Source organism: Xenopus tropicalis, chromosome 2 (assembly GCF_000004195.4).
Source record: "Xenopus tropicalis strain Nigerian chromosome 2, UCB_Xtro_10.0, whole genome shotgun sequence".
NCBI lineage: Eukaryota > Metazoa > Chordata > Amphibia > Anura > Pipidae > Xenopus > Xenopus tropicalis.
This window is the reverse complement of record NC_030678.2, coordinates 94551663-94577016: the sequence shown is the minus strand read 5'-3', so window position 1 is coordinate 94577016 and position 25354 is coordinate 94551663. Positions and strand designations below refer to the sequence as shown.

The window sequence follows — 25354 nt, the reverse complement described above, 5'->3', positions numbered from 1 at the left end:
AAGTGAATTGGCCCAGCATCTCCAAAGTGCTAACATTTGCAAAGGATTTCTAGTACCTTGGCTAGGAGAAGCAATGTGCGGCTTGTTCGTGCATCTGCATGTTTTTCTCTAAGATGAAATAGTTTGGGAGACATTATGGCAGGAGAGAAGAAGCGGAGGCACAGGAAACTGGTTACAGCAATGAACTTGACATTCTGAAATACAATACAGAAAAAAACTGTTAAGTAATGGTAATAACCTGTATTAGTGCTGTTGTGTTTTTTTCCAATGCCAGCAGCCTTATGTCACATAAGTTAACGCTATATTAAGTGACTCCTACCCAGCCCTCTGCTTTCCACCCACTCCCAGCATCCCCTGCCTGCATCTCTGGGAAGGGGGGAGGAGATTTCTAAGCAAATATATTGGAAGCAGACCCCGTGGTTTGGGCTCCACTGTCACATGGGCTCCCTGTGACTGTGGGGTCTTCTTCCTCTATAGTTACACCAGCTCTCTGTGTCCCAGTAGAATTGGAGAAGGAGGACTGTCACAGTATGTTAGGGATGCATTCTGGTACAATATGAGGTTGCACATGACTGCCGGCTGTAAGAAGAGGCGCACCAGTCCTATGTCCTAAAACAACTATACAAAAAATCAAACTTAAATCTCAATCAAACTTTAGTGCATTAGTTGCTCTATATATAAATAGCATGTAGGGTGTTGTCTGGGCAATTAGTAGCTGCATGTGTGGGGACCAAAACAGTCAAAACTGAATCAATCCCAGAGATACCTGCTATGCTACATGCTTTAACCACAAGGTGGCTAAATATGAAAAAAATGTACTATCTTTTTTGTAAAAAAGTATAGATAAGCAATTACTTTTCCTGAAGCGTATTTTTACAGAATTAATTTTGCTTTGAGCCAAACATAACATAACAAATCTGTTTTCTCTGTTTTTAGGAAAACACTTTCACACATCATATAGTACTGGTTATTTGTAAAGCAGATCTATTTTAAAAACAAACCACAGTTTGGGCTGAACTATCATACAAGTGTAGGGAACTGGTAAAGTGTGCCTTTGCTCACTGGCAGTCCCCTAGTTATTTGGACAGCTATAAGGGTCATCTGTTTAATGGGAAGTAGGTCCCTTTTCCTGGGTCATAGCATGAACCTTTGCAGTTCCACAGTTTGTGGTGTAGTATAAAAGGCTAAGTAGCCATGAGGCTCGAAGCCATTTCGGTGAAAGCTCTCCACTGTGTGTATTTTCTACAAAATTTTTGTTAATTTCCATGACTTTTTCGTGCTTTACATCAATTTGTGCAACAAAATCCTATTTGTTGCAACGAGTACAAAAGTTTCTGAATTCATTTAAGCTTCGGTATCGTGACTTTCCTTGGGCCAGGTTGGAGCTGCAGAGTGCCATTGAGTCCTATGGGAGACTTTCCTTGGGCCAGGTTGGAGCTGCAGAGTGCCATTGATTTCTATGGGAGACTTTCCTTGGGCCAGGTTGGAGCTGCAGAGTGCCATTGAGCCCTATGGGAGACTTTCCTTGGGCCAGGTTGGAGCTGCAGAGTGCCATTGAGTCCTATGGGAGGCTTCCAAAATCATGCACTGAAGGTTCAAAGTCAGAAAGGTTTTTGCTCCGTTTACGATCGTTCGGATACAAAAATTTCAGAACTTACGGATCGTACCACAATATTTTCGTACAACCATGATACGATTTTTTGCGCAATTAACGCACATCAGAAATTATCTTCTTTAATACAAATTTTTTGCAATCGTACTTTTTAAGATTTGAAATTCAGACTTTGATACATCAGCCCTTAGTTGTGATAGATAGGCAGGGCAGCTTCTGGCTCCAACAAGGATTTGCAGAGGGAATATTATCCCTACTGCCCAGAGTAGGGTTACCAGTGTACAGACCTAGGGTTAGATAGTTGATCACCCAGGTTTCACTGGAAGCCATAACCTGAAAGCTGGGGGTAACCCATTGTGCCCTGCGGGGAGAGAGTCATTGTGACCATTTGTCGTGAATACTGCCTGATCTGTGAGATGCTACTACCTACCTATATTGTACTTGTTATTACTCATAAGTGGATGTTCAAATAAACAGTTCATTGTTCAACGTTAAAAACCACTGGCGCCCATTTCTTGAGAGTTACAGTAACGCAACTATCTGGCCTCCACCTCAAGCGAGGACTCACACCTGAGGGAATAAGTCTCATTCCGGGTGAAACAGGGTGTGGTTTGTGGTAAAGAGTAGAAGCTAATTTACCTTAAGCTTACACAAGTATGCAACTGCAGGCCTTGAAATAAATTTGGCTAGGCATGAATGTTTATTCAAGCGCCAATCGCATCTAAAAGCCAGTCACGGGGTCAGTTCTATATTATTACATAATCTAACCAGTCAGCTCACCAAAATACATTGCACTCTTGCTGAGTTTCTACCTAAATATAAATGAACCACTGTACAATACAATAAATATATTTTAATAGGAAAAAACTGTTTTGCTTATAAGGTACTGGGGGATGGGGTACTTATTTATGAGAGGAGAATGCAGGCAGATAATAATTACTAATAACTAAGGTCTAGGACAGACACAGCCAGGTTTGTGCTTTTCCCCCATGCTCTCTTATGCCTAGTGTTAATAACCCAAAATAGGGCCAGATTCAGTTTGATAAGAAAAGTGTATCTCCTAATTCAATTCCAGATTTTCCCACAGAGCCAGATGCAGTTCAGTAAGAAAAACTTATCTCACTGTTTATCACAGGAAAACTCTATTGAAGTCTATGGGGAAAAAAATGGAACTGAATTAGGAGAAAAGTTTTCTCCCCTCAAATGGCATAGGAAATATTTGTATAATTAATTATCTCATGCAATATGCTAGCCCTGTTAGCTATTAAATATTTTCCCAAGTTGCACTACTCTTTACAGTCTGCTGCTTTTATATAAATCCAGGCTGGTTTTTATAAGGAAACTAGTAGAGATCTGAAGCTGCACACCCTATATGTACTTTTAAGAATGAAGGACCTACTGCAAGTAAATTATGTATTAAAAACAAAAAGCAGTGCAATAACAATAATGCCTGAAAGGCCATATTTAAAGGAGACATATTGGATAAATGGGGAAAAACACTTATTTTGTAGGCAATTATGAATAATATACGGTGCTGGTTTCCCTTTGTGCTAAAAATTAATCCTATCTGTAAAAATGGCCCCTTTATTGGAGCTCCCTATAGATCGTATCACTTCTCTGTCCAGTGTGAAATGGAGAGTGGGCGTGTCCTAACAGTCCCTGCCAGAAGCACAGTAGGAAAGGGAGAGCCAATCACAGCCCTGCACTCACACAAGCACAGACAGGCTTCAGTTTTCTATCAGGTCAGCCTAGCTGCTGATTGGTTCCTATCCTACAGTGCAAGGTACGGAGGGCCGCCGGCTCCCCAGCTCATCCAGAGAATTCAGCCAGCAGGAAGTGGAACCGATGGGCGGGGCTAGTGGGGTTTTGGTACAATTTCTCAGTAAATCAGGCTGAAACACAACATTTTTAAGCACAATCCTTCTATATCTAGAGGAGTATAATTCACTGGAACATTCATAATTTTTATAGGATATGTCTCCATTAACATAAAATGTGTTAATTTTTTCATACAAACCATGTGTTTATTTTCTGGAAAGCGTTCTTCTACTCTCTTGTAGAGCTGCCTAAATGTGGCACGAATGGTGGCTGGACACAACTTTACTGACTTTGTTATTGATAGAAGGAGGTCTGTTAAATAGGACTGAAGGTACTGGGTGCTCTGCTGGATCAGTTCACCCTCTGTCTGGATCCTGTGCAAGCCGGAGCACCTAAGCAATACCAAGAACATAGCATATGATTATCATAGTAATTTATAAAAAAATGCATAATGAATAGGCATTGTCATTCGTAGTGATAACAACCAAATGTTTGTGATTGCTGAATACAAATATTGAAAAGAGATACCAGACAGAAATGAATACAGTCCTGAATAAACTAGAGAAAGTAAGCAGGTAAAATAATTCACTTGTGTTTATTAATAAAACACTGGTATGCACCAAATACAGAAATATGTTTGGGGTACTGTCACAACTAAAGAATATAAAGATATTCCTGCAGACTAAACCCTATTCCTATCACCAGGGCCCCTCCATCAGCCCACCTTACTCCTCACTCCCGGTACCACCCATTGCTGTCAAAATTGTCCCTACCTTTGTACTTGCTATAAAAATGCCTCATTCTGTGCCGCTTCAGATCCTCTCTGTCAGATCGCCAATACTGCACATGCTGGACATAGCTTCAGTCGAACACCCTCCAGTTGGTGCATTCTGACAGAAAAGTGTCCAAAGCAGCACGAGATGGCACCTGTCAACCCCACTGTGCAACTCTGCATTTTTATAGAGAGTACAAAAGAAAAAACATTTTTGATGGTAACAGGGGTATGGGTTTGTGGGAGGGATTTGTTATCTTTTAACAAGGGATCAGTGAATGATCCTGAATAACAGAGCTGACTGGATGAAAGCTGGTGAGTCTGATGACAAGAGATGAGTCAATGGACATTTTTAATGTTGGTGCAGGGTTTATTATCCATAAAGATCCTAAGGCTAATGTCAAACATGGAGTTTTCAGACAAAAATATTTAAGGTGGTTAAAAAGCATGTGATTGTCTCCCAAGGCTCCTATTTACTTGAATGTGACATACGCCTAAAGCGAATGCCATCCTTCATAGTAAATAGTTTATAACATTTATCCATTTTTAGTAGTACTAACACAATATCTTAGATTCTTCCAGCTCTGTAGCACTAACACGATGCCTTATAATGGCTAACTAACCAAGAAAAAGTTCATGTTTATTCAGTATTTAAGGGGCAACAATCATTTCTAGTAAGTGTCTATCAAACTTTACACAAATTATATTTGTATTTTTTTCTTACAGTTGTTCATATATGTAACAATATATTTGTGAGTTCCCTGGCTGCAAAACACAAACCCATGCTGTTAATGTTTGTACCTGAAGTAAAATTTGATTCTCTATGTAGTAGCTTGATTTTGATGGAACTATGCAAGAAGGGAATAATTAGTTTATTTTCTTTACTTCAGTAAGAATATGGTATATACAGTATATAATACACAAGAGCCACAAATATCCTGTAAATAAAATCCTTATAAACGGTGCTTAGAGGTGTCATCAATAATAATCCGTGATTAGTGATGCAATTTCTGTCAGACGACTCATTGCAACTTGAGTATTATAAACAATAATGTACCTCCTATTTTAATATATGAGGCTATTAAGGATATTTGAATTCATGCCAGAGTTTCAGGACCTGTAAAAGGATATAGAACTCCTTGGTAACTTATGATATCTTTATATTTTACAATAGGATGTGCATTATTTAATATATATTAATAGAAATTCATATGTACCCATTTCTTTAACAGCTACACACATATAAAACTTACCCTGCTTCTTTGATTTCTACCTTGCTGGGATCAAGTTCAACATACTTTTTTTCTTCAAAGATACGATTTATTGTTGGACCAACAACACTATGCAAGTACTGGGTTCCAGCTACCTAATGGTAGGAAAGAAATGATATATGGCTTTTACCCACACAAGTATGTGTACTTCTCTTTCTGTTAGCGCATTGTCAAGAAGATTTAAGAACTAATAACAGTATATGTGAAGGGGCTATGCTGAAATTTATTGTTCAGGTTCAACATCATCTACAGCAGGGGGCTCAAACTCAATTTACCTGGGGGCCGCAGGAGGCAAAGTCAGGATGAGGCTGGGCCGCATAAGGGATTTGACAAAAAATTGGCTTTCAAGGGATAATGCAAGGCACGGCGGGCGGGAGCTGCTGATTGCGGAAATGACGTTATGCCATCATAACAGTTATTATGGGAAGACGTTCTTTGTGCACAATTAGCTCCTTAGCAGCTAATTGTGCACACAGAACGTCTTCCCATAATAACTGTTATGATGGCATAACGTCATTTCCGCAATCAGCAGCTCCCGCCCGCCCGCCGTGCCTTGCATTATCCCTTGAATCGCAATACAAATCGCAATCCATTCATTGCTTTTGAGAAGGCGTTGGTGCGGGCCACAAAATACTGTACCGAGGGCCGCAAATGGCCCGCGGGCCGCGAGTTTGAGACCCCTGATCTACAGGCTACCAATTGTCCATCACTTGTTTAAGTTTCTGCTTCTAAACTGCAGTCTTGCGGTATTTAGTCAAAAGCAGGGCATATCTGCCCAAAAGATAAGTGGAAGCAAAAAGTAATAGAGAGATGTGTTTTGCCACGGGTAAGAACTACTGTTTTAATCATTCATTCTATAATCTCTATCCATCTTTTATTAAAAAGGGCTCTCTCTGCATCATTTTATTGAAATATGCCATGCTGAAGTTAGAGAACAGAAGACTTACCAAGACAATTAGGACACTTTATAGGAACTATGTGTTTGTTCTGCGGTAATTTTAATGTGACCAAGAGAACAATGTTACGGCTTCCTCTACAAGACACAGAAATACATACCTTCCAGTTGCATGTTAAAGGAAAAGTAACACTAAAATTTTTTAAGTAAAAAAAATCTATTCTACCCTGCTCCAATGATTGCCCTATCCTTCCCAGCGTTTATTATTTTAAATGCTTTATTAGAAAATACCTTGTAAAACGTTGCAAAAAAAAAAAATATTAGTGTTATTTTTCCTTTAAGGTGGGACAGTCCTGATTCTCAAACCTAAAAAGGGTCAGAGCTTACCCAAAAGTGGATGGGTTTCAGTAGGATTAGGTGTGTGTCAAGGTGTAACAGGTTGTGACCAAAGCAGGTAGGGGGTGTAGGCTAAATTGCCTAGTCTTCTGGTACACCGAAGGCATGAATAAGCTGTGGTTCTTTCACTCCTCCTGTGCTATAAATTCATGCTTTTTCTGTCAGGGGACAGTATGAATTGATGTGCCTTGGTAGCAGAAGGGCTGCATGTTGGACACCCCTTTGGTACAGGAAAAGCTGCTTGCGTGCCAGATATCAATAGCAAGGTCTCTAGTGTGCCGCCTTAGCGTTTTCTCATTAGCGACTTAAACAGAAAGCTTACACTAATCCTTTTCTTATTATTTTATTCTTAAGTCATTACCTGCAGCAGCTGCTACCAGTGATTTATTATTCTTAATAACAGGAGAATTGACCCATTCAGGTAAAAAGAAAAAATGCATGAGGTATGTCAGGGAATTTAGGTAGATCTCATTTGCTAACAGGAAATGGTTTTGTAGTCTCTTGCACAATAATATTTTATTATTTGTTTGTTTCTCAGCTGATAGGAAAACATTTTGCAGCCTCTTATCTTTTACAGAATAAATATTATCTAATTGTTCCCAATCACAAACACACAGCAACATTTATTACACTAATCAAGCAATCTGAGCTGTTAGTTTGCTGTACCTATATATCACTTAGATTGTAAGTTCTATGGGGCAGGGATCCCTACCTAATGTGTTTTTTACCACATGGCAATTATTTGCTATATACTTATTTATTTCTGCACTATTACGGGTATGGGACCAGTTATCCAGAATGCTTTCTGTAATTTGGATCTCCATACCTTAAGTCTACCTAAAAATCTTTGAAACAGTAAATAAATCCAATAGCATTATTTATGCCTTCAGTAAGGATTAATTATATCTTATTCAGGATCAAGTACAGGTACTGTCTATTATTACAGTGAAAAAGGAAATCATTATTTGATTATAATGGAGTCTATGGGAGATAATAATTCAGAGCTTTCTGGGTAACAGGTTTCCAGATAATGAATTCCATACCTGTATTTACATTATTGTCCTACTTTTGTGTTCCCTATGTGTACTTTTCTATATTGTAAAATGGTACAGTGCTGCATATCCTAGTAGCACTTTATTAAAAAAGTTATACCTATGTATAGTATATATATATAGGGGCACATTTACTAATCCACGAATGTCCAAAGCATCCAAATGCGTTTTTTTCGTAATGATCGGTATTTTGCGATTTTTTTCGTAAATTGTAGCGACTTTTTCGTAGCCGTTAGGACTTTTTCGTAAATTGTCGCGACTTTTTCGTAGCGTCGTGCCGAGTACGAAAGTTTCGGATTCATTCAAGCTTCAGTATCGTGACTTTCCTTGGGCCAGGTTGGAGCTGCAGAGTGCCATTGAGTCCTATGGGAGGCTTCCAAAATCATGCAAAGTCTGAAAGTTTTGCCCACCAAGTGCTCAATATGAAAAAGTTGCGACAATATACAAGCAAATCGTAACGGCTACGAAAAAGTCGTAACGGCGACGAAAAAATCGCAAATAATACGAAAAAGTCGCAAAATGTTCGTTTCCAATCCGAATTTTTCCCATTCGGATTCGTGGATTAGTAAATGTGCACCATAGTATATAATACAAGCCACTCACCTACGTGCACCCAATTAGTTTTGATTAAACCATGGGATGAGCTGCATTTTTTGTATATATTTGTATGGTAAGGGGAAGTCGCTATTCCCTAATTGAATGCTTGCTCTCCCAACCCTGCCCCTTTAAGGATAGCCTTGCAGTTAAGAAGGTGTTTATAAGCTCAATCACTGAATGGTTTGTGCCAAATAAAGAGAAAAGCAGGTATGGTCTTTCTCCCACCAAAGAAAATATACTCTCTCTTTTTCGCTAGGTTAGGACTGATTCAAGGACACTGCCTAGACAGGACGCATCAGCTTATGCATACTTTGTACAAACCGTGTAACTAAACGTGTCTCTTTTCACTAAATGCAGACATTTTTTCAGTGTGTGCAAGATTAGTTTTTGGATACACATATATATGACCCATAGAAACACAAAAATACAGCAGCTAAGCAACTATTACTATTCCTGCCTAATAATAATAATACAGCAATGTAATATAATTATTTTACCTTAAGGAATGATTCCATTGATTTTGATGCCAGAGAATTACTTCTGAATAACGTGTTGGGCTCATCTGTGTTAAAAAATAAATCTATTTTACAATGTCAAACTGTCATTAAAGAATTTTTAAAGGTTTATAGCAGTTTATACTGCAAAACTAAGTATTCAGCTCTGTAGCTCTCTTTCTCAGAGCTGCAGTACGATTGGCCGGAATGTTTATCACAGGTGAAGTCTCCAGTAAAAAACACTGCTCTTTCTAAGACTGCTAAGAGCCAGAGGGAAGCTGTGTCTTTCTTTAAGTCCACCTAATTTTCTAAGCCTCCAATTGCTATTTATTAGGTCCTGTTAGCAGTCTAACATGGATCAATGTTATCACTCACTTGCCAAGTGATTAAGAACATTGTTAGGTCCATGTTAGATTGGTAAAATATGCAATGTACTAGTGTGAAAACCCTACTTTCCACAAGCAGTCAGTACAGCTCTAAAATTCTAAGGGGGCACAGAAAGCTGAATATAAGGCAGAATCTCATTGTGCATATACAGAGACAAAGCTACAGAGACAAAGCTGCAGAGCAAAGTCCAATTTAGCAGTATTAAATAAAATACCTTTGAGAAAACAGTACTATGAGTAATTTGCTTTAGTTTTACCTTTTACTATGGAAGCCCCTTTATTTAAAAAAATGTAAATACCTATTTTGTACCCGTATATATTGGAGAAGCCAGTTTTTTTTTTCAAACAAACATAATTTGGTTATTTGCTATACTAAACATAACAGAACCATGCAAATAGAAGAAACTTTGACATTAGATATTATAGAGCTAAAGTAGAACCCCAGTGAATTCAGGTGTTCTGGTGCCACTATTTTATAGTACAGGTACTGTAAAATATATCAGTCATACTAAGTGAAGAATCTGGTCAGATGACCAGCCTTCCCATATAGCCTGATCATTTGCCTGAAGGCCAAACATTAGGTCAGCCATATATGATACACTATATATATATATATATATATATATATATATATATATATATATATATATTTAGCTTTTTACTTACTTGTTTTATCAAGTTCAAGTCTGAAAAGCAGATCCAACAATTCCTTAGCTATCCCTTGTCCTAAGAAGAGTTTTACCAAGTTGGTTGCCACCTCCTGTCTACATTCAGCAGACGCTGTATCATCTATTAGTGATATTAAATTAACACTTTTTTCCTGCAAGACAAAAGTCTTTATAAACATTTCGTTTCCCAAAATAAAACATTGTTTAAAGATTATGTGAGAAGATTATTAAAGAAGTTAATAACAAGTATATCAGTTATTTTAGTACAGTTATTGCATTTTACAGTTATTTTTATTTACACTTTAAGGACATCAGTGTCTTTTATTGACTAAAATATGAAATAAAATTCTAAATATATTGCAATGCTTATCTTTACACAGTGATAATTCCTAGGAACAGGGATGAAGAAGCTGCAAGGTTTGTAATGGTGGTAATGCACAGGGCACACACTGAGCCTACAACGGAGACCTTCCTCGCACACCCTTAACTCTCCAAAATGAATTAAGCGCCCGGTGCTCACTGTCCAGAAATTGTCAAGTAATACAATGGCACTCAGGGCTACAAACGGGACAAGCCCTTAATTCAAATTTATTGCGGTAGTGCAACATTTCGGGGCAAAACATAACATGCTTGATAAAGGGGTTCTATTGCCCCGAAACGTTGCACTACCGCAATAAATTTGAATTAAGGGCTTGTCCCGTTTGTAGCCCTGAGTGCCATTGTATTACTTGACAATTACAGGGCACACACTGCACAGTGCTTTTCATATCAGGCCTTTGTGCATTAAAGTACACAAAAATTCAACTTTTATCTTGTTAGGTATACAGATTAGCAAGTGGTAATGAAATATTAACAACAAACACACATTTCTATATTAAACAGTAAATACATCCATAATGTATTGCATTGCAGTAAACATATGGAATAGCCTGAATGTTCAGGATGACCGTGATAAAGAATAAATTCTGTGTAGGCAGATTTCCTATGTTCCCCTCTAGTGGTCCATGAAGGATGTTGTGAAGCAATTCATGTTACCCTTCATTTTGGTACCAATAGAGTTAAAGCTCTAAAGCGTGTCTTATCATCTATGTACTGTGTTATTGTTTACAGCCCATCTGCAGGCACCGCCCCCCTGACTTTGATGGATGCTGTTCACAAGCTAGCTTTGGTTCGGCCTTGAGGGTTGTGCCACCTGTCTTTGTTTGACATGGCAACACCCATACTCATACGTAATTATGTCATATGCTACCATGTTACAAAGTCTATAAAGTGTTGTCTTTGATCTGTAGTTCTGACTATCTTTTGCTCAGAACCCATGTACGTATCTCATAAACCTGTCTTTTTTATCAAATGACCTTTGGTATCGGACGTATCCAAACAAAGCTTAAGGCGGTAGTTCACCTTTATATTAACTTTTAATATGATGTAAACATTGATATTCTGAGAAAATTTGCAACTGGTCTTCATTTTTTATATTTTATGATTTTTTCCGTTATTTAGCTTTTTGTTCAGCAGTTCTCCATTTGGTATTAGCAGCTATCTGGTTGCCAGGGTCTTGGTTTAAACAAGAGATGGGAATAGGAATAGTAGAGGGCCTGCATAGAAAGAAAAGTAATAAAAAGTAACAAAAATAGTAACAGTAACAAAATAGTAACAAAACAAAAATGTAGACTCACAGAGCAATCATTTTTGGCTGCCGGGGTCAGTGACCCCCATTTGAAAGCTGGAAAGAGGCAGAACAGAAAGGCAAATAATTCAAAAACTATAAAAAAATAACAAACACCAATTGCAAAGTTGCTAGGAATAAGGCATTCTATGACATAAAAGTAAACTTGAAGGTGAACAACCCCTTTAAAGCAAAAACCCAACTCAACATCAAGTAAGGTTAGAGCATCCTACCTAATAATTACCTTACATGAAGTTTTAACCTCTTGACATAACAACTGGACCAAAGGCTTGTAGTACTCTGATGGAAGGACAGTCTCATCACGAAGCCTGACTTGGAGCTGCAGGGACCCAAGGTTTCCCCTAAACAGGAAAAAAAATCCCACACAAACTAAATGAGAACTTAGGGCTTTTGACCAATCCTGTGACAAATTTAAATAAATCAGCTGTACATTATCTTCTGAGCTTGTTATTTTTTGCATGTTTTTGGCTTTTTTTTTTTTACTTATTTTGTAGCAATTTGCCTGTGCCTGATAATGTACACAAGCTGAAGTTAGAGCAGAGTGCTATGAATACTTATTATACTTATTGAGTCATATGAGATTTGCCTAGCATGGGGGGCAACCAGTGAACAAGAGCAGCACCCAAAAACAAGGGAGAAGGGTGCAGGTGAAAACACATTTGTAAGAACAGAGCTCCTTTTAGGAAAGCCTTTTAGAACCATCTCAAAGCAGAATCTATAGTGACAACTACTGAAAAGCACAAGGTATTGTACAATAATGGGGCAAAGCTGTCCTGTGTTGCAGCCCTGCAAACAGGAATAGCAAGTGATGGAAGCACATTTGCATCCCTTGGCACACCGGAGGAACACAAAATCCTTATAGCAAGCCTTGAAAGCAATGTTCCCTGATGTCTAACCCTCCAGTGTGCTGGATTTTTTATTCAATGCAGGGCACAGTGTGCATTAGGTAAGGTAAAAGGATTTTACTGATTTTTGCATGAGGGTCTAACAGCTACAATTTAGCTGCCCATAGTGCCCCTGTGCTTGTGCCTAGTCCTATGGAAATACTGACATACAGTCATGCAGTGGGACCTATTGGGGCTTGGATGGATCAACCAGAAAACTGCCTGACATCCAGGTCGGCCATTCCAACCCTTTTCATGGTGCCCACACTATAAGGATCATTTACAAAGTCACCTGGGCAATGTCCTACTTAACACTGTTTTTTTCTCAGCTGATATTTTTCCAGCAAAGCCATTACATTATTATTAGGCCTGAGTTGATTTTCTGACTGAAACTAATCTACCTTATTTATATTTCATACGGGTTTCTATAGCAACATCCATGAACAAGGAGGGCAGATATATTCTGTTTATATCGGCCTATGACCCTTGACTTGCTTTCATTCACTTAAAATGATTTAGGAGATACAGGAAATTACATTTACCAAATACACATTTCTTATATGATGCTTTTCAATCTGAATTTCATTACAGTATTCATTTAAGGAGACCAGGTGTAAAGGAACAAAACATTGTTTCACTCATTTTTGTTTAATTTGACAAAATCATCTCTGAATACAGCATGTTTGCATGTCTGGAAGTGCCGCTGCACATTTAATATTATAAAGCTCTAAATTTGACGTTACCAGTAGGATTTCCCTTCCTGAGTGAAATGGAGAATGTTGATTTGCTATCTTTGACATTGGAAGCCCAGGCTTAGGGCTAATTGTTGAACACAACAGGCACCTGCTTTAATGTATACTTGCAGTCTTAGAAGAAAGGCTTATAACCCTGTGCTTGATTAACAAATGACAGCTTGAACCTCAAAAGTAAGATACTCACTATCCTAAATAATAATCTAAAATTAACTAAAATCATGAAACTACTGCCCAGTTAAACTGCAAACTATTATTAATCATAACTTTGTCCATTTAGTTGCAAAAGTAAAATGAAAGGAGAACTTCCAAACCAAAATATGTTAAAGATCCCCACACAACACAGAACCCCCTAATATGTCAATCACTATAAACTCTTAATTTAAAAAGTCTAAATACAGTGGAGGAAATAATTATTTGACCCCTCACTGATTTTGTAAGTTTGTCCAATGACAAAGAAATGAAAAGTCTCAGAACAGTATCATTTCAATGGTAGGTTTATTTTAACAGTGGCAGATAGCACATCAAAAGGAAAATCGAAAAAAAACTTTAAATAAAAGATAGCAACTGATTTGCATTTCATTGAGTGAAATAAGTTTTTGAACCCCTACCAACCATTAAGAGTTCTGGCTCCCACAGAGTGGTTAGACACTTCTACTCAATTAGTCAACCTCATTAAGGACACCTGTCTTAACTAGTCACCTGTATAAAAGACACCTGTCCACAGAATCAATCAAGCAAGCAGACTCCAAACTCTCCAACATGGGAAAGACCAAAGAGCTGTCCAAGGATGTCAGAGACAAAATTGTAGACCTGCACATGGCTGGAATGGGCTACAGAACCATTAGCAAGAAGCTGGGAGAGAAGGTGACAACTGTTGGTGCGATTGTTCGAAAATGGAAGGAGCACAAAATGACCATCAATCGACCTCGTTCTGGGGCTCCACGCAAGATCTCACCTCGTGGGGTGTCAATGATTCTGAGAAAGGTGAAAAAGCATCCTAGAACTACACGGGAGGAGTTAGTTAATGACCTCAAATTAGCAGGGACCACAGTCACCAAGAAAACCATTGGAAACACATTACACCGCAATGGATTAAAATCCTGCAGGGCTCGCAAGGTCCCTCTGCTCAAGAAGGCACATGTGCAGGCCCGTCTGAAGTTTGCCAATGAACACCTGAATGATTCTGTGAGTGACTGGGAGAAGGTGCTGTGGTCTGATGAGACCAAAATAGAGCTCTTTGGCATTAACTCAACTCGCTGTGTTTGGAGGAAGAAAAATGCTGCCTATGACCCCCAAAACACCGTCCCCACCGTCAAGCATGGGGGTGGAAACATTTTGCTTTGGGGGTGTTTTTCTGCTATGGGCACAGGACAACTTATTCGCATTAACGGGAAAATGGACGGAGCCATGTATCGTGAAATCCTGAACGACAACCTCCTTCCCTCTGCCAGGAAACTGAAAATGGGTCGTGGATGGGTGTTCCAGCACAACAATGACCCAAAACATACAGCAAAGGCAACAAAGGAGTGGCTCAAGAAGAAGCACATTAAGGTCATGGAGTGGCCTAGTCAGTCTCCGGACCTTAATCCAATAGAAAACCTATGGAGGGAGCTCAAGCTCAGAGTTGCACAGAGACAGCCTCGAAACCTTAGGGATTTAGAGATGATCTGCAAAGAGGAGTGGACCAACATTCCTCCTAAAATGTGCGCAAACTTGGTCATCAATTACAAGAAACGTTTGACCTCTGTGCTTGCAAACAAGGGTTTTTCCACTAAGTATTAAGTCTTTTTTTGTTAGAGGGTTCAAAAACTTATTTCACTCAATAAAATGCAAATCAGTTGCTATATTTTATTTAAAGTTATTTTTTCGATTTTCCTTTTGATGTGCTATCTGCCACTGTTAAAATAAACCTACCATTGAAATGATACTGTTCTGAGACTTTTCATTTCTTTGTCATTGGACAAACTTACAAAATCAGTGAGGGGTCAAATAATTATTTCCTCCACTGTATATACAATTTTATATGCTGAAATTCAATTACAAATCATCATTTGAAATCTTGCCAGGGGAGAAGGGACTAAAACATTGATGTTGCAAACTGTAACAATTTCTCCACAACTTACAGGCAGCATGCTGGAACTACAAAAAACCACAATGCACTGCACTGCAATGTTCCTTTCCATATATGACATCATGTGCAGGGAATTGTGGGATTTTTGCAATGCAGGCCGAAGGCAGGCTGAGGACAGTCGACTGTTGCATTATATTTTGAGTATCAAAGTAGTCAGTCAGATCAGCAGGAGAACAGGGGGCCAGGCATAGGTAACTGTTCCAAACCATATTATTACATTAAAAATCATGAAAAGGCTACATATTTTTAAATGGATGTATATTGCAAAGTTGCTTAAAATTATGTTTACTTTTTAAAAGCTTAAGTTGTGTTTGGGTGGAATTCCCACCCAAAAGTGACACAAAATTCTAAGGGGCCGATTCATTAAAACACTAGTTCAAATCCCGAATGGGAAAAATTCGGATTGGATACGATAATTTCTGAAGATCGCAAATATCGTGAAAATGCTTACGAAAATCGCATTAGTCCCAATAATATCGTATTGGCGATCCGAAAGTCACAAAATTTTCGTTCAACGATTGTAAACAGCGGCAGAACCTTTCCAAATTCTTTGAGCAAGCGTACGAAAAAGTCTCGCAAGTGTACAAAAAAGCTGCGCGGGCATACGAAAAAGTATATAATAAAATAAATAATTTAAAGGTGAACTACTGCTTTAAGTACAATATGCTCCAACAGAACTAGGCATAAAGCAATCTATTACCAGCTGAGAAGAAAATTCTTCAAAATACATGTGTTAGTTGTGTATGCAGTAAGTTATGCAATCCTTGATGCCTGTGGGCTCTACATTCTAACAGTTTTTGTGGATTAATAAGTACAGAGTGTACTACAGTTAGCTGGCCTAGTCTGTGTAGGAAACTGCAGATATATGAAACCTAGCTGCTGCGTTGGCACAGAATGTGTAGCCTGTTCAATGAAGCAAGCAAAAAAAAAAAATAAGAGGCTTATTTATAAGCCTGTCACGAGCAGGTAATAACACTAAGGGTTGGTAAGGCACAGATAAACAAAAAACTAATGGATACAACAAAAATGCTGCCTGGATTGAGGGCCAGATAATATTAAAATAATGTTGCCTGCAAAGAGGTGGTACATCTGGTCAATGGGCTTTAAGTTGAACATCCCTGATTTATAAAAATATGTTACTATCAATAATGTGCTAATGGCTCCCTTTAATCTAATCCTGTGATTCCTTCACTTTCTTATCATTAAATCTGCCTGCAAGTTGGCAGCCAGCAAAATGGCTTATGAAATACTGGTTTGCTCAGTGTTTTAATAGATGGGCAGAAAGCCTCCATAATGACTGATTTGTAGATCCATGCTTCTGGAATTCATGCAAAACAAATGAAAACATCTGTAGTTTAACCCTTCTGTGCTACCAATTTTTTCATTTGCAGAATTGGAAGGGGTAAATAAGTCTCCATAACAGACATTTCTCTTTGTATTAAAAAGATCTCAATGTGTTCTTGGCTTAACATTTAACAGAGTCTTAAATGACTCAGTATGCTATTTTTATTCCTAATTTTCCAAGACGGGAGCCAATGCAAGCAGTGGTATGTGACCAAAACATAAATGTTTCTAATGTTTACCTAAGAATGTTCTGATTCATCTGCTTAGCGTAACCTGCTACAATCACAACATTTACTATCAGATCTTCAAATATTTCTTGCTCTCTCCAACACAGACCAGAGCTGTTCTTTGTATAAACTGTGCTAGTTTAATGCTTATAACATTAAATAGCCAGCACGTTACGCTACAACAGTGTCACATTTTTTTAGTTCACGCCCCCATTGGAGGCCCACCCCTCCCCCCACTTAGTTTCTAAACATGATATTGGTTATTCATAAATATAAAAACACACAGGGGCGCTGCAGCCATCAGGAGAGTTGGCTGACTCAGGGTGGCACTAAACCCTGGGACACCCATGAGAACACAGAAAAATAGTTTTCAGACCAAAACACACCTCCAAGATAGACCTTTTGAATACTCTAATTGGCCTTTTTAATTGAGCCCCCCTGGCAGTTCTCCAGAACTCCCAGAGGGACCAAGCCCAAAATCTGGGAACCACGGGCCACTGGCCTACAGCATATTAAAACAGTTTTCAACATCACCTCCTTTTTAGGCTGGGGTTAACATGAGGCATTGTTCTCTTCCCACACTGCTGTGCGATTTCACTACAATAGAGGTGGTTGTCACTGAATGAGGCAGGCAGCTGTTGCCATGCACAGTGATGTTGAAGATTTGACCATGCACCTTATAATGACAGCTAACATGTTCACGTGCCTATCTGTCCTGTCCTCTGACTTCGTTTTCCATTTATATAGAGTATTTTTAATTTCAATTTGCTGGACATCATTGCAGAAAAGTCACTGTATCCCTTTAGGCAAAGGCACAGGGAGCCTAAGTCCTGTGTACTCTGGGATAACAGGGTAAGGCTGTAGGTGAGCAAAGTCTGTGGGTCACAGCTACTAGGCTTCTTTGCCTATCTTTCTGCTTTCCACCTATGTCGGGATAATACCGCAGGCAGTTTTATGATGACACCACTTGCATGTCTTTGGTGGGTCTTGTTTCGAGTTAAGGGTGCAGGTTAATCTGATTGGAGCTGCAAAGGTCTATACAGTGGCTTGCAACAGTATTCAGCCCCCTTGAACTTTTCCACATTTTGTCACATTACAGCCACAAACATGAATCAATTTTATTGGAATTCCACGTGAAAGACCAATATAAAGTGTTGTACACGTGAGAAGTGGAACGAAAATCATACATGATTCCAAACATTTTTTACAAATAAATAACTGCAAAGTGGGGTGTGCGTAATTATTCAGCCCCCTTTGGTTTGAGTGCAGTCAGTTGCCCATAGACATTGCCTGATGAGTGCTAATGGCTAAATAGAGTGCACCTGTGTGTAATCTAATGTCAGTACAAATACAGCTGCTCTGTGATGGCCTCAGAGGTTGTCTAAGAGAATATTGGGAGCAACAACACCATGAAGTCTAAAGAACACACCAGACAGGTCAGGGATAAAGTTATTGAGAAATTTAAAGCAGGCTTAGGCTACAAAAAGATTTCCAAAGCCTTGAACATCCCACGGAGCACTGTTCAAGCGATCATTCAGAAATGGAAGGAGTATGGCACAACTGTAAACCTACCAAGACAAAGCCGTCCACCTAAACTCACAGGCCGAACAAGGAGAGCGTTGATCAGAAATGCAGCCAAGAGGCCCATAGTGACGAGCTGCAGAGATCTACAGCTCAGGTGGGGGAATCTGTCCATAGGACAACTATTAGTCGTGCACTGCACAAAGTTGGCCTTTATGGAAGAGTGGCAAGAAGAAAGCCATTGTTAACAGAAAACCATAAGAAGTCCCGTTTGCAGTTTGCCACAAGCCATGTGGGGGACACAGCAAACATGTGGAAGAAGGTGCTCTGGTCAGATGAGACCAAAATGGAACTTTTTGGCCAAAATGCAAAACGCTATGTGTGGCGGAAAACTAACACTGCACATCACTCTGAACACACCTTCCCCACTGTCAAATATGGTGGTGGCAGCATCATGCTCTGGGGGTGCTTCCCCTCAGCAGGGACAGGGAAGCTGGTCAGAGTTGATGGGAAGATGGATGGAGCCAAATACAGGGCAATCTTGGAAGAAAACCTCTTGGAGTCTGCAAAAGACTTGAGACTGGGGCAGAGGTTCACCTTCCAGCAGGACAACAACCCTAAACATAAAGCCAGGGCAACAATGGAATGGTTTAAAACAAAGCATATCCATGTGTTAGAATGGCGCACTCAAAGTCCAGATCTTAATCCAATCGAGAATCTGTGGCAAGATCTGAAAACTGCTGTTGACAATCGCTGTCCATCTAATCTGACTGAGCTGGAGCTGTTTTGCAAAGAAGAATGGGCAAGGATTTCAGTCTCTAGATGTGCAAAGCTGGTAGAGACATACCCTAAAAGCCTGGCAGCTGGAAATGCAGCAAAAGGTGGTTCTACAAAGTATTGACTCAGGGGGCTGAATAATTACGCACACCCCACTTTGCAGTTATTTATTTGTAAAAAATGTTTGGAATCATGTATGATTTTCGTTCCACTTCTCACGTGTACACCACTTTGTATTGGTCTTTCACGTGGAATTCCAATAAAATTGATTCATGTTTGTGGCTGTAATGTGACAAAATGTGGAAAAGTTCAAGGGGGCCGAATACTTTTGCAAGCCACTGTATATATACATATATATTGTGGGTATTTAGCTGGTAGCAGCCGGTAGCGGATGGTAATCTGGGCTTCACAGATGAGACACGCAACTCTGGTTTGCAACCAAAATGATCAGGCTCCTGCCTGTGCTTTATTTTCCACAGCAAAACAACATGTCACAATTTGGTGTTTGCAAGTAAACAGTTCAAGAAAACAAAGTCTCACCAGACTGTAGTTTCTACCAATGGGATAACCCAAATCCTCACTGCCAATGCCCGGCAGTCCTTTTCTGGAGTCCTAGAATCAGGGGAGCTTGTAATCAGTCCAGCCTGCCCCTCACAGTCTCTCTCAGAAACTGACCCCCTGCTGCACACCCAGGCTCACCTTAAATGCTTCAGCTGTTTCCTAATTGGCTCCAGCATTCTCTAGCCATACTGCAGGGCACTAGCCTCTCCTGCCCTGGAGATTTAAAGGAACCAGTACCTCAGTCTGGGTGCTATATACCTGCCATCCAACAGACAAACCTTTTTGTCACAATATATATATATATATATATACATACATGCATACATATATAAACTGCATGTAATTATATTTATCTATTACAGTGTTAGTACTTTTCTGTATTGTAAATATTTACATTGCTGCACATCTTAGTGCTATATAGTCATAAATACATGTATATATAATGTAGACTTTATTAGAAGCACATATATGATTTTACTTATTGGTTGACTTTGTCAAGCCTTCCATTTTCTTTCCAACTTCTTTCCTCTCAAACTCCTCTACATCATCCTACAGTTCTTCCAACACCAACTTTTCACTTATCTCCAGTACCAATGCCTTATTAAATATACCATTTCTATCTCTTCCACTCTCTTGATACTTCTTTCCCCCAGTCTCTTCTCCACCTAATACACTTTCTCTGGGCACCCTACTTTATATATAGTCTACTTTTTATTTTCAAATTTTTTTAATATCACTACTTTCACCCAATTATGCATTCAATGCAAGTGCCTTGCTTTTTCAATTTGAGAAGAAACACTTTTGTCCTCATTTATTTTCAGATTTCCTTCTGGACTTCAACATAGTTTTCATGATATAAACCATGACACAAGTTTAATCTGAATGGGAAACAAGCTGCAATGCTATGGGATGTTATAGAGACGTGCCCCCCACAGTCTTTCCACAAGAGAGTTGGTTTACAATATTTGATAAAGCAAATAAATGGTAGCTTAAACCCACAAATTAACACCCAAAAATTACATACTCATCTATACTGGCTTTACACTTCCCAGGGCTCAGTCTGAACCATTCTTCTTCTTGTAAGGTAGTTTGAAGTCCATTTAAGTTGATCACCACCTACAAAAAAAATATTTTATCAGCCATGCATCTGTGGCAATGCTGTTAGCAACAACACAAAACTGCTTAGTACACAAAAGTGCAAGTATACCTTTATTTTTTTTTATTTCTAATAGTAATATTAACAGGTTAATGTTTATTTTCCCCCTAGTGTTACTAAATGTCCTGGCAGTTTTAAACTGGTTGACACATGAGCAGGGCAGTTTACTCATGGGCATCAAAAGGGGGATACTCCTCACCTCCTCAGCTCTGCTATAGTGTCTAGGGGAATATTTTTTTCTCACTCCACTCCAGTTTCTCAGGGGAATATTTTTTTCTCACTCCACTCCAGTTTCTCAGTCCACTCAGGGGCTGCCCACCAAAGCTGTCACCCTTTACAGAAAATATGGCCTTTTTCTTTTCAAGGTATACCTTTAAGAATAATAGGTATTAAGAAGGCATTTTGGCAATGCCAATAGATTAGCCACATTAGTGCAAGCTAGAAACTATATTTTTTCATGCCGAAAGCTTTACAATACCTGGATAAACAACCATAGAAGCTCACTCTGTTTATTGAAGATAGCAGCTGCCATTTTAGCTTGATCTCAGTAGCTTCTGTGCTGCAAATCTATCTGCTGGTAGCTAAGATTACACAGCACAGTTTGGAGGGGGAGCAAATTTTTATGGAAGGGGGAGCAAATTCTGATGGGAGGGGGGCAGGAGAGAAGGAGAGAGAAGCAAATTGAGCAGACTCCTGTCTGTGCCCTGAGGGATTTTTCTCAGAGCAGGAAGCCTGATACCAAAGAACATGTGTACAAAAAAGAAAAAAAGAAATCCTCTGTTTCTTTTGATGAAGGACTCAACAGGACAGCTTTTCTGTGGTCCTTCTCCCAAGGGCCTCTGTATGTAGGGTTGTCACATTTTATGAAAAAATGGGCAGGCTACCTCTCTGGGTTCTAACCTATGTTGGCTTGTGCTGGGTTGAGGGGAGGCGGTTCAAGATGATGCAGAAGCATTTGGAAATATTCAGTGCATTTGGTCAACTGAATCATTAACAGTTACTTGATATCAAGCTTTTCAGTCATTGTTACATATACTTGCTCAATTGCTGCAAAATATCATAAATAGCTCCCCTTGAAGTTTTCCTTACTATCCCCCAGTAAGACAAGGATGATAAACATAGTACACATTTCTGCAGTATAGCAAATCAACATGTGTGATATGCACCCTGGAGTTTCAGCATAAAATAACATAATTGTACTGAGAAAATCATTTCAGGTGACAATTTAATGTCACCATTTTTTCAGCTATTTGCAATTACATTCAGTGCATTGCACATAATTTATTTTAAGTGCCATGGAGAGTCGTAGCATATAAAGAAGCACACTACTGCACACTGTTTTTCCTAACTTAATGTGGTCCTCCGCTGAATATTTATTGGTTGAGAGCACTTCAATTGTAAATACAACCTGGTATTAGTGTCTAGCAAGGGGGTGAGTAGTGTTGGGAAACCTATAAAAACAAAAGACAGAAAAGAGGCGGTCTCTACAGCCTTTCTAGGTCTGGACTTAAATTCAAAATAGGCCCTGGCATTTCAAGTACACAGAGGCCCAAAAAAAACCCACCAGCTTAATAAATAGTGACTGTCTATGGCATATTATTGCTAGAACACTATGATTGCCAGTCCAGGCCTGAGTCTCACCTCCCAGGGTTATGAATGCTTAATTATGCTGTTTTATGTTTCAATAGTTTTTCATTGAGAATTTTTCATTTTATAAACGTATACAGAAAGGAAAAGATGGTTAATTGTACATTTCCACTTTCCACAGTACAAAATTGGTACTGATGCTGTTTTAAGTATATGTCTTGCCTAATGTGCCTGTTTCTCAAAGGCTGGCTGGCCACAAACTACCTTACCACCATTAAACTCTGTTTTCTTCCATTGTATAGTAGTATACAAAATACATGGTAGCTTAGATATTTTCTTATAATAAACAGAATTATGAGGATGAAGTAATCTCTTATTAAAGCATGCATTTTGCTTAGATTTCCATGATAAACCCACACAGATGCACATAAAGAGCTAGAGGGGAGCTAAGTAACATGGCTGCTGCCCCGGGAGCACCCTCCCGGTGAGGGCGGCCTAGTGCCAGTGGGGGCTGTTTTTTTTTATTTAAAAAAAAGCTATTGTTTCTCCCAACTGGAGAGCAGGCTCTATTAGCCCACACCTCTTGTGGGGGAAGCAATTTAAGAACTGTAACCTGAGGAAATGTCACTTAAAATGAATGCTTTATTGTTTACTTATATCCTGGTAAGAGATGTAAAAGGTAGATAATACTTCAGCTAATCCAGCAAACGCCTTTCTTGGACAGTGATGACGGTACTAAATATTTAAGATTGGATGAATAAATTCAGGACATTTAATATTAAAGTGGGACACTGACAGGCATCAAGGTCAGGTCAAGGGGTAGTTTCATGGAGTAGAAAAATAACAAGAAACAGATAGTTAAGGCAGAAAAGTACAGAGTACACAGGCATGTCAGTATACAGTAGCTCAGAATTCTTCAGTTTCTTCTGCTCATAAAAGCATGCCACAGCCATGTAAAGCAGAAATCTGCATTCCTGTTTCTTTAGAACCTGATGCTTATCTCTTCCCTGCAATTTACAAGTCTATTGCAAGCCAGCCATTTATTAGGTGAACTTGAAAATGATTCATGAAGGCTTTAACATATTAAAATATGAAAATCTAAATGATAAGCAGTGTTAAAGCTGATTTAGCAAAGTTCAAGACTGATGCATAAAGAGGTATAAGATACACTGTGATGATTCTTGATAACTAAAAGGTACAATTTAATTAATCTAAAAAATAACTGTCATACTGATCTTATCATGCGTGATGTTAAATAGAGTTTAAAATAACAGTTAAGACAATAGAAGCTATGAGAAATGTTAAAAAAGAAAATATTTAATGTAGGAATTAAATATCTATGGAACAAAGAACTTTTGAACCATGCACACAAATACTGAACGTTACGTGGTGTTCCATGCCCTCTCTGGGATACTAACATACACACACAGCTTAGGGAACTTGCAGTACTCACTTTAGGTTTGGATAAACTGAAGGTTCTCACACCCCACCATTGAACTCAATAACAGGTTTATTATCCATCACCAAGATAGTTCCAACTTAAAACTTCTCACAGTAACTGACTGTAGGGTTGCTACCGATTCGGTTTTGACCTGGACAGCCTGGTTTTCGGAAAGGTTGTCTTGTCAAAACTGCCTGCCCGGTTTTCCAAATTAGGAAAAACCATCAGGACTCCCTTAAATTAACGTCATAGCCCCCCCCCTTTAATGTCAACGCCTAGCTCAGCTACATCACTGTCCCCAACCCATGACTTCATCACCCATCCCCCTGCCTGGCTTTCGGAAGGGGGAAAGGTGTGAAACTTCTTAATTGACAGTAAGGTTTCCCAGGCCACTGGGCCCCAGCCTGATGCCTACTTCTCTGCTTCTTCCTTCTCTTTAAGGACACTCTACCTTCTTACAAACTTTTAGCATAGCTGTCAGCTTTGCCTTCAAGGCACACTAGGCCCTATCTCACCTAGTCCCTTTTCCACTGTGTCCCTAATTGGCGAGGTAATTGCTAAGACACTAGTCCCTTTCTCTGTCGTCGTTTGAGGCTCAGCTGCTCATCTACTTAACCCGCCACTGACTCTCACCATCTACAGTGAGCTCCAACAAAACCCTACAACCCTACAACTATCTAACCTAACTACTCCTAGCAGATACCTCTCTAAAGTGGCCTACCACAGGCTCCCCGGCATCATGTGCTATCCACATTTCCTAGGCTAAAGAGGAAGTACTCATCTCATGCAGGCTATAGGCCTGCTGAAACTGACACATGACATGAGAAACATATTATTACCAGAATTATGTTTTGTTACCCTGTATTCTGTGCAGTAACTTTCATAGTCACATTAGAAATGCTTTGGTTCATTTTTATTCATTGGGTTAATTTCATGTTTTAATCTATTAAGCAGGGCCTTCTCTACCAGTTGTATTTTTGTATGTAATCTATATGTTCCATGTATACACCTTTCTATTGTACAGCACTGCAGAGTTAATAAGAAGGAAGAAACTTATAAAACATATGTCCCTACCTTTCCAAGAAAGTCGTTTCTGCTGACAAGATCCCAGTCCCAAACCTCTATGCTTAATTTCTCAGTAATAGTTTCTTCTAGGTCAAACTCAAAAGCTTCATTCCAGCGAGGGTAGCAAGACTTTTTCACAACCTTTGTGTGACAAAACAGTCCAGTTATTTTACAATGAAGGAATACTTGGCCTTAAAGGTGATGTAAAGTCATTTTTTAAAAATACATATATAAATTCTTAGCATTAAATGATAAAA

The 25354-nt window shown here is 39.1% G+C and overlaps 1 protein-coding gene across 1 annotated transcript in view; it reads right to left on the bottom strand.

Moving 5' to 3' along the window:
- Positions 1-25354, bottom strand: part of rasa4 (RAS p21 protein activator 4) — a 77526-nt gene that overhangs the window by 10777 nt on the left and 41395 nt on the right. Inside the window, exons 8-15 of the mRNA XM_018091597.2 lie at positions 25107-25238; positions 20873-20964; positions 11872-11989; positions 9960-10113; positions 8911-8975; positions 5456-5568; positions 3630-3822; positions 57-194 (exon numbers count right to left, since the gene is read on the bottom strand). Of these exons, the coding sequence (XP_017947086.1) occupies positions 57-194; positions 3630-3822; positions 5456-5568; positions 8911-8975; positions 9960-10113; positions 11872-11989; positions 20873-20964; positions 25107-25238 (1005 nt within the window). The remainder of the gene's footprint in view (positions 1-56; positions 195-3629; positions 3823-5455; positions 5569-8910; positions 8976-9959; positions 10114-11871; positions 11990-20872; positions 20965-25106; positions 25239-25354) is intronic.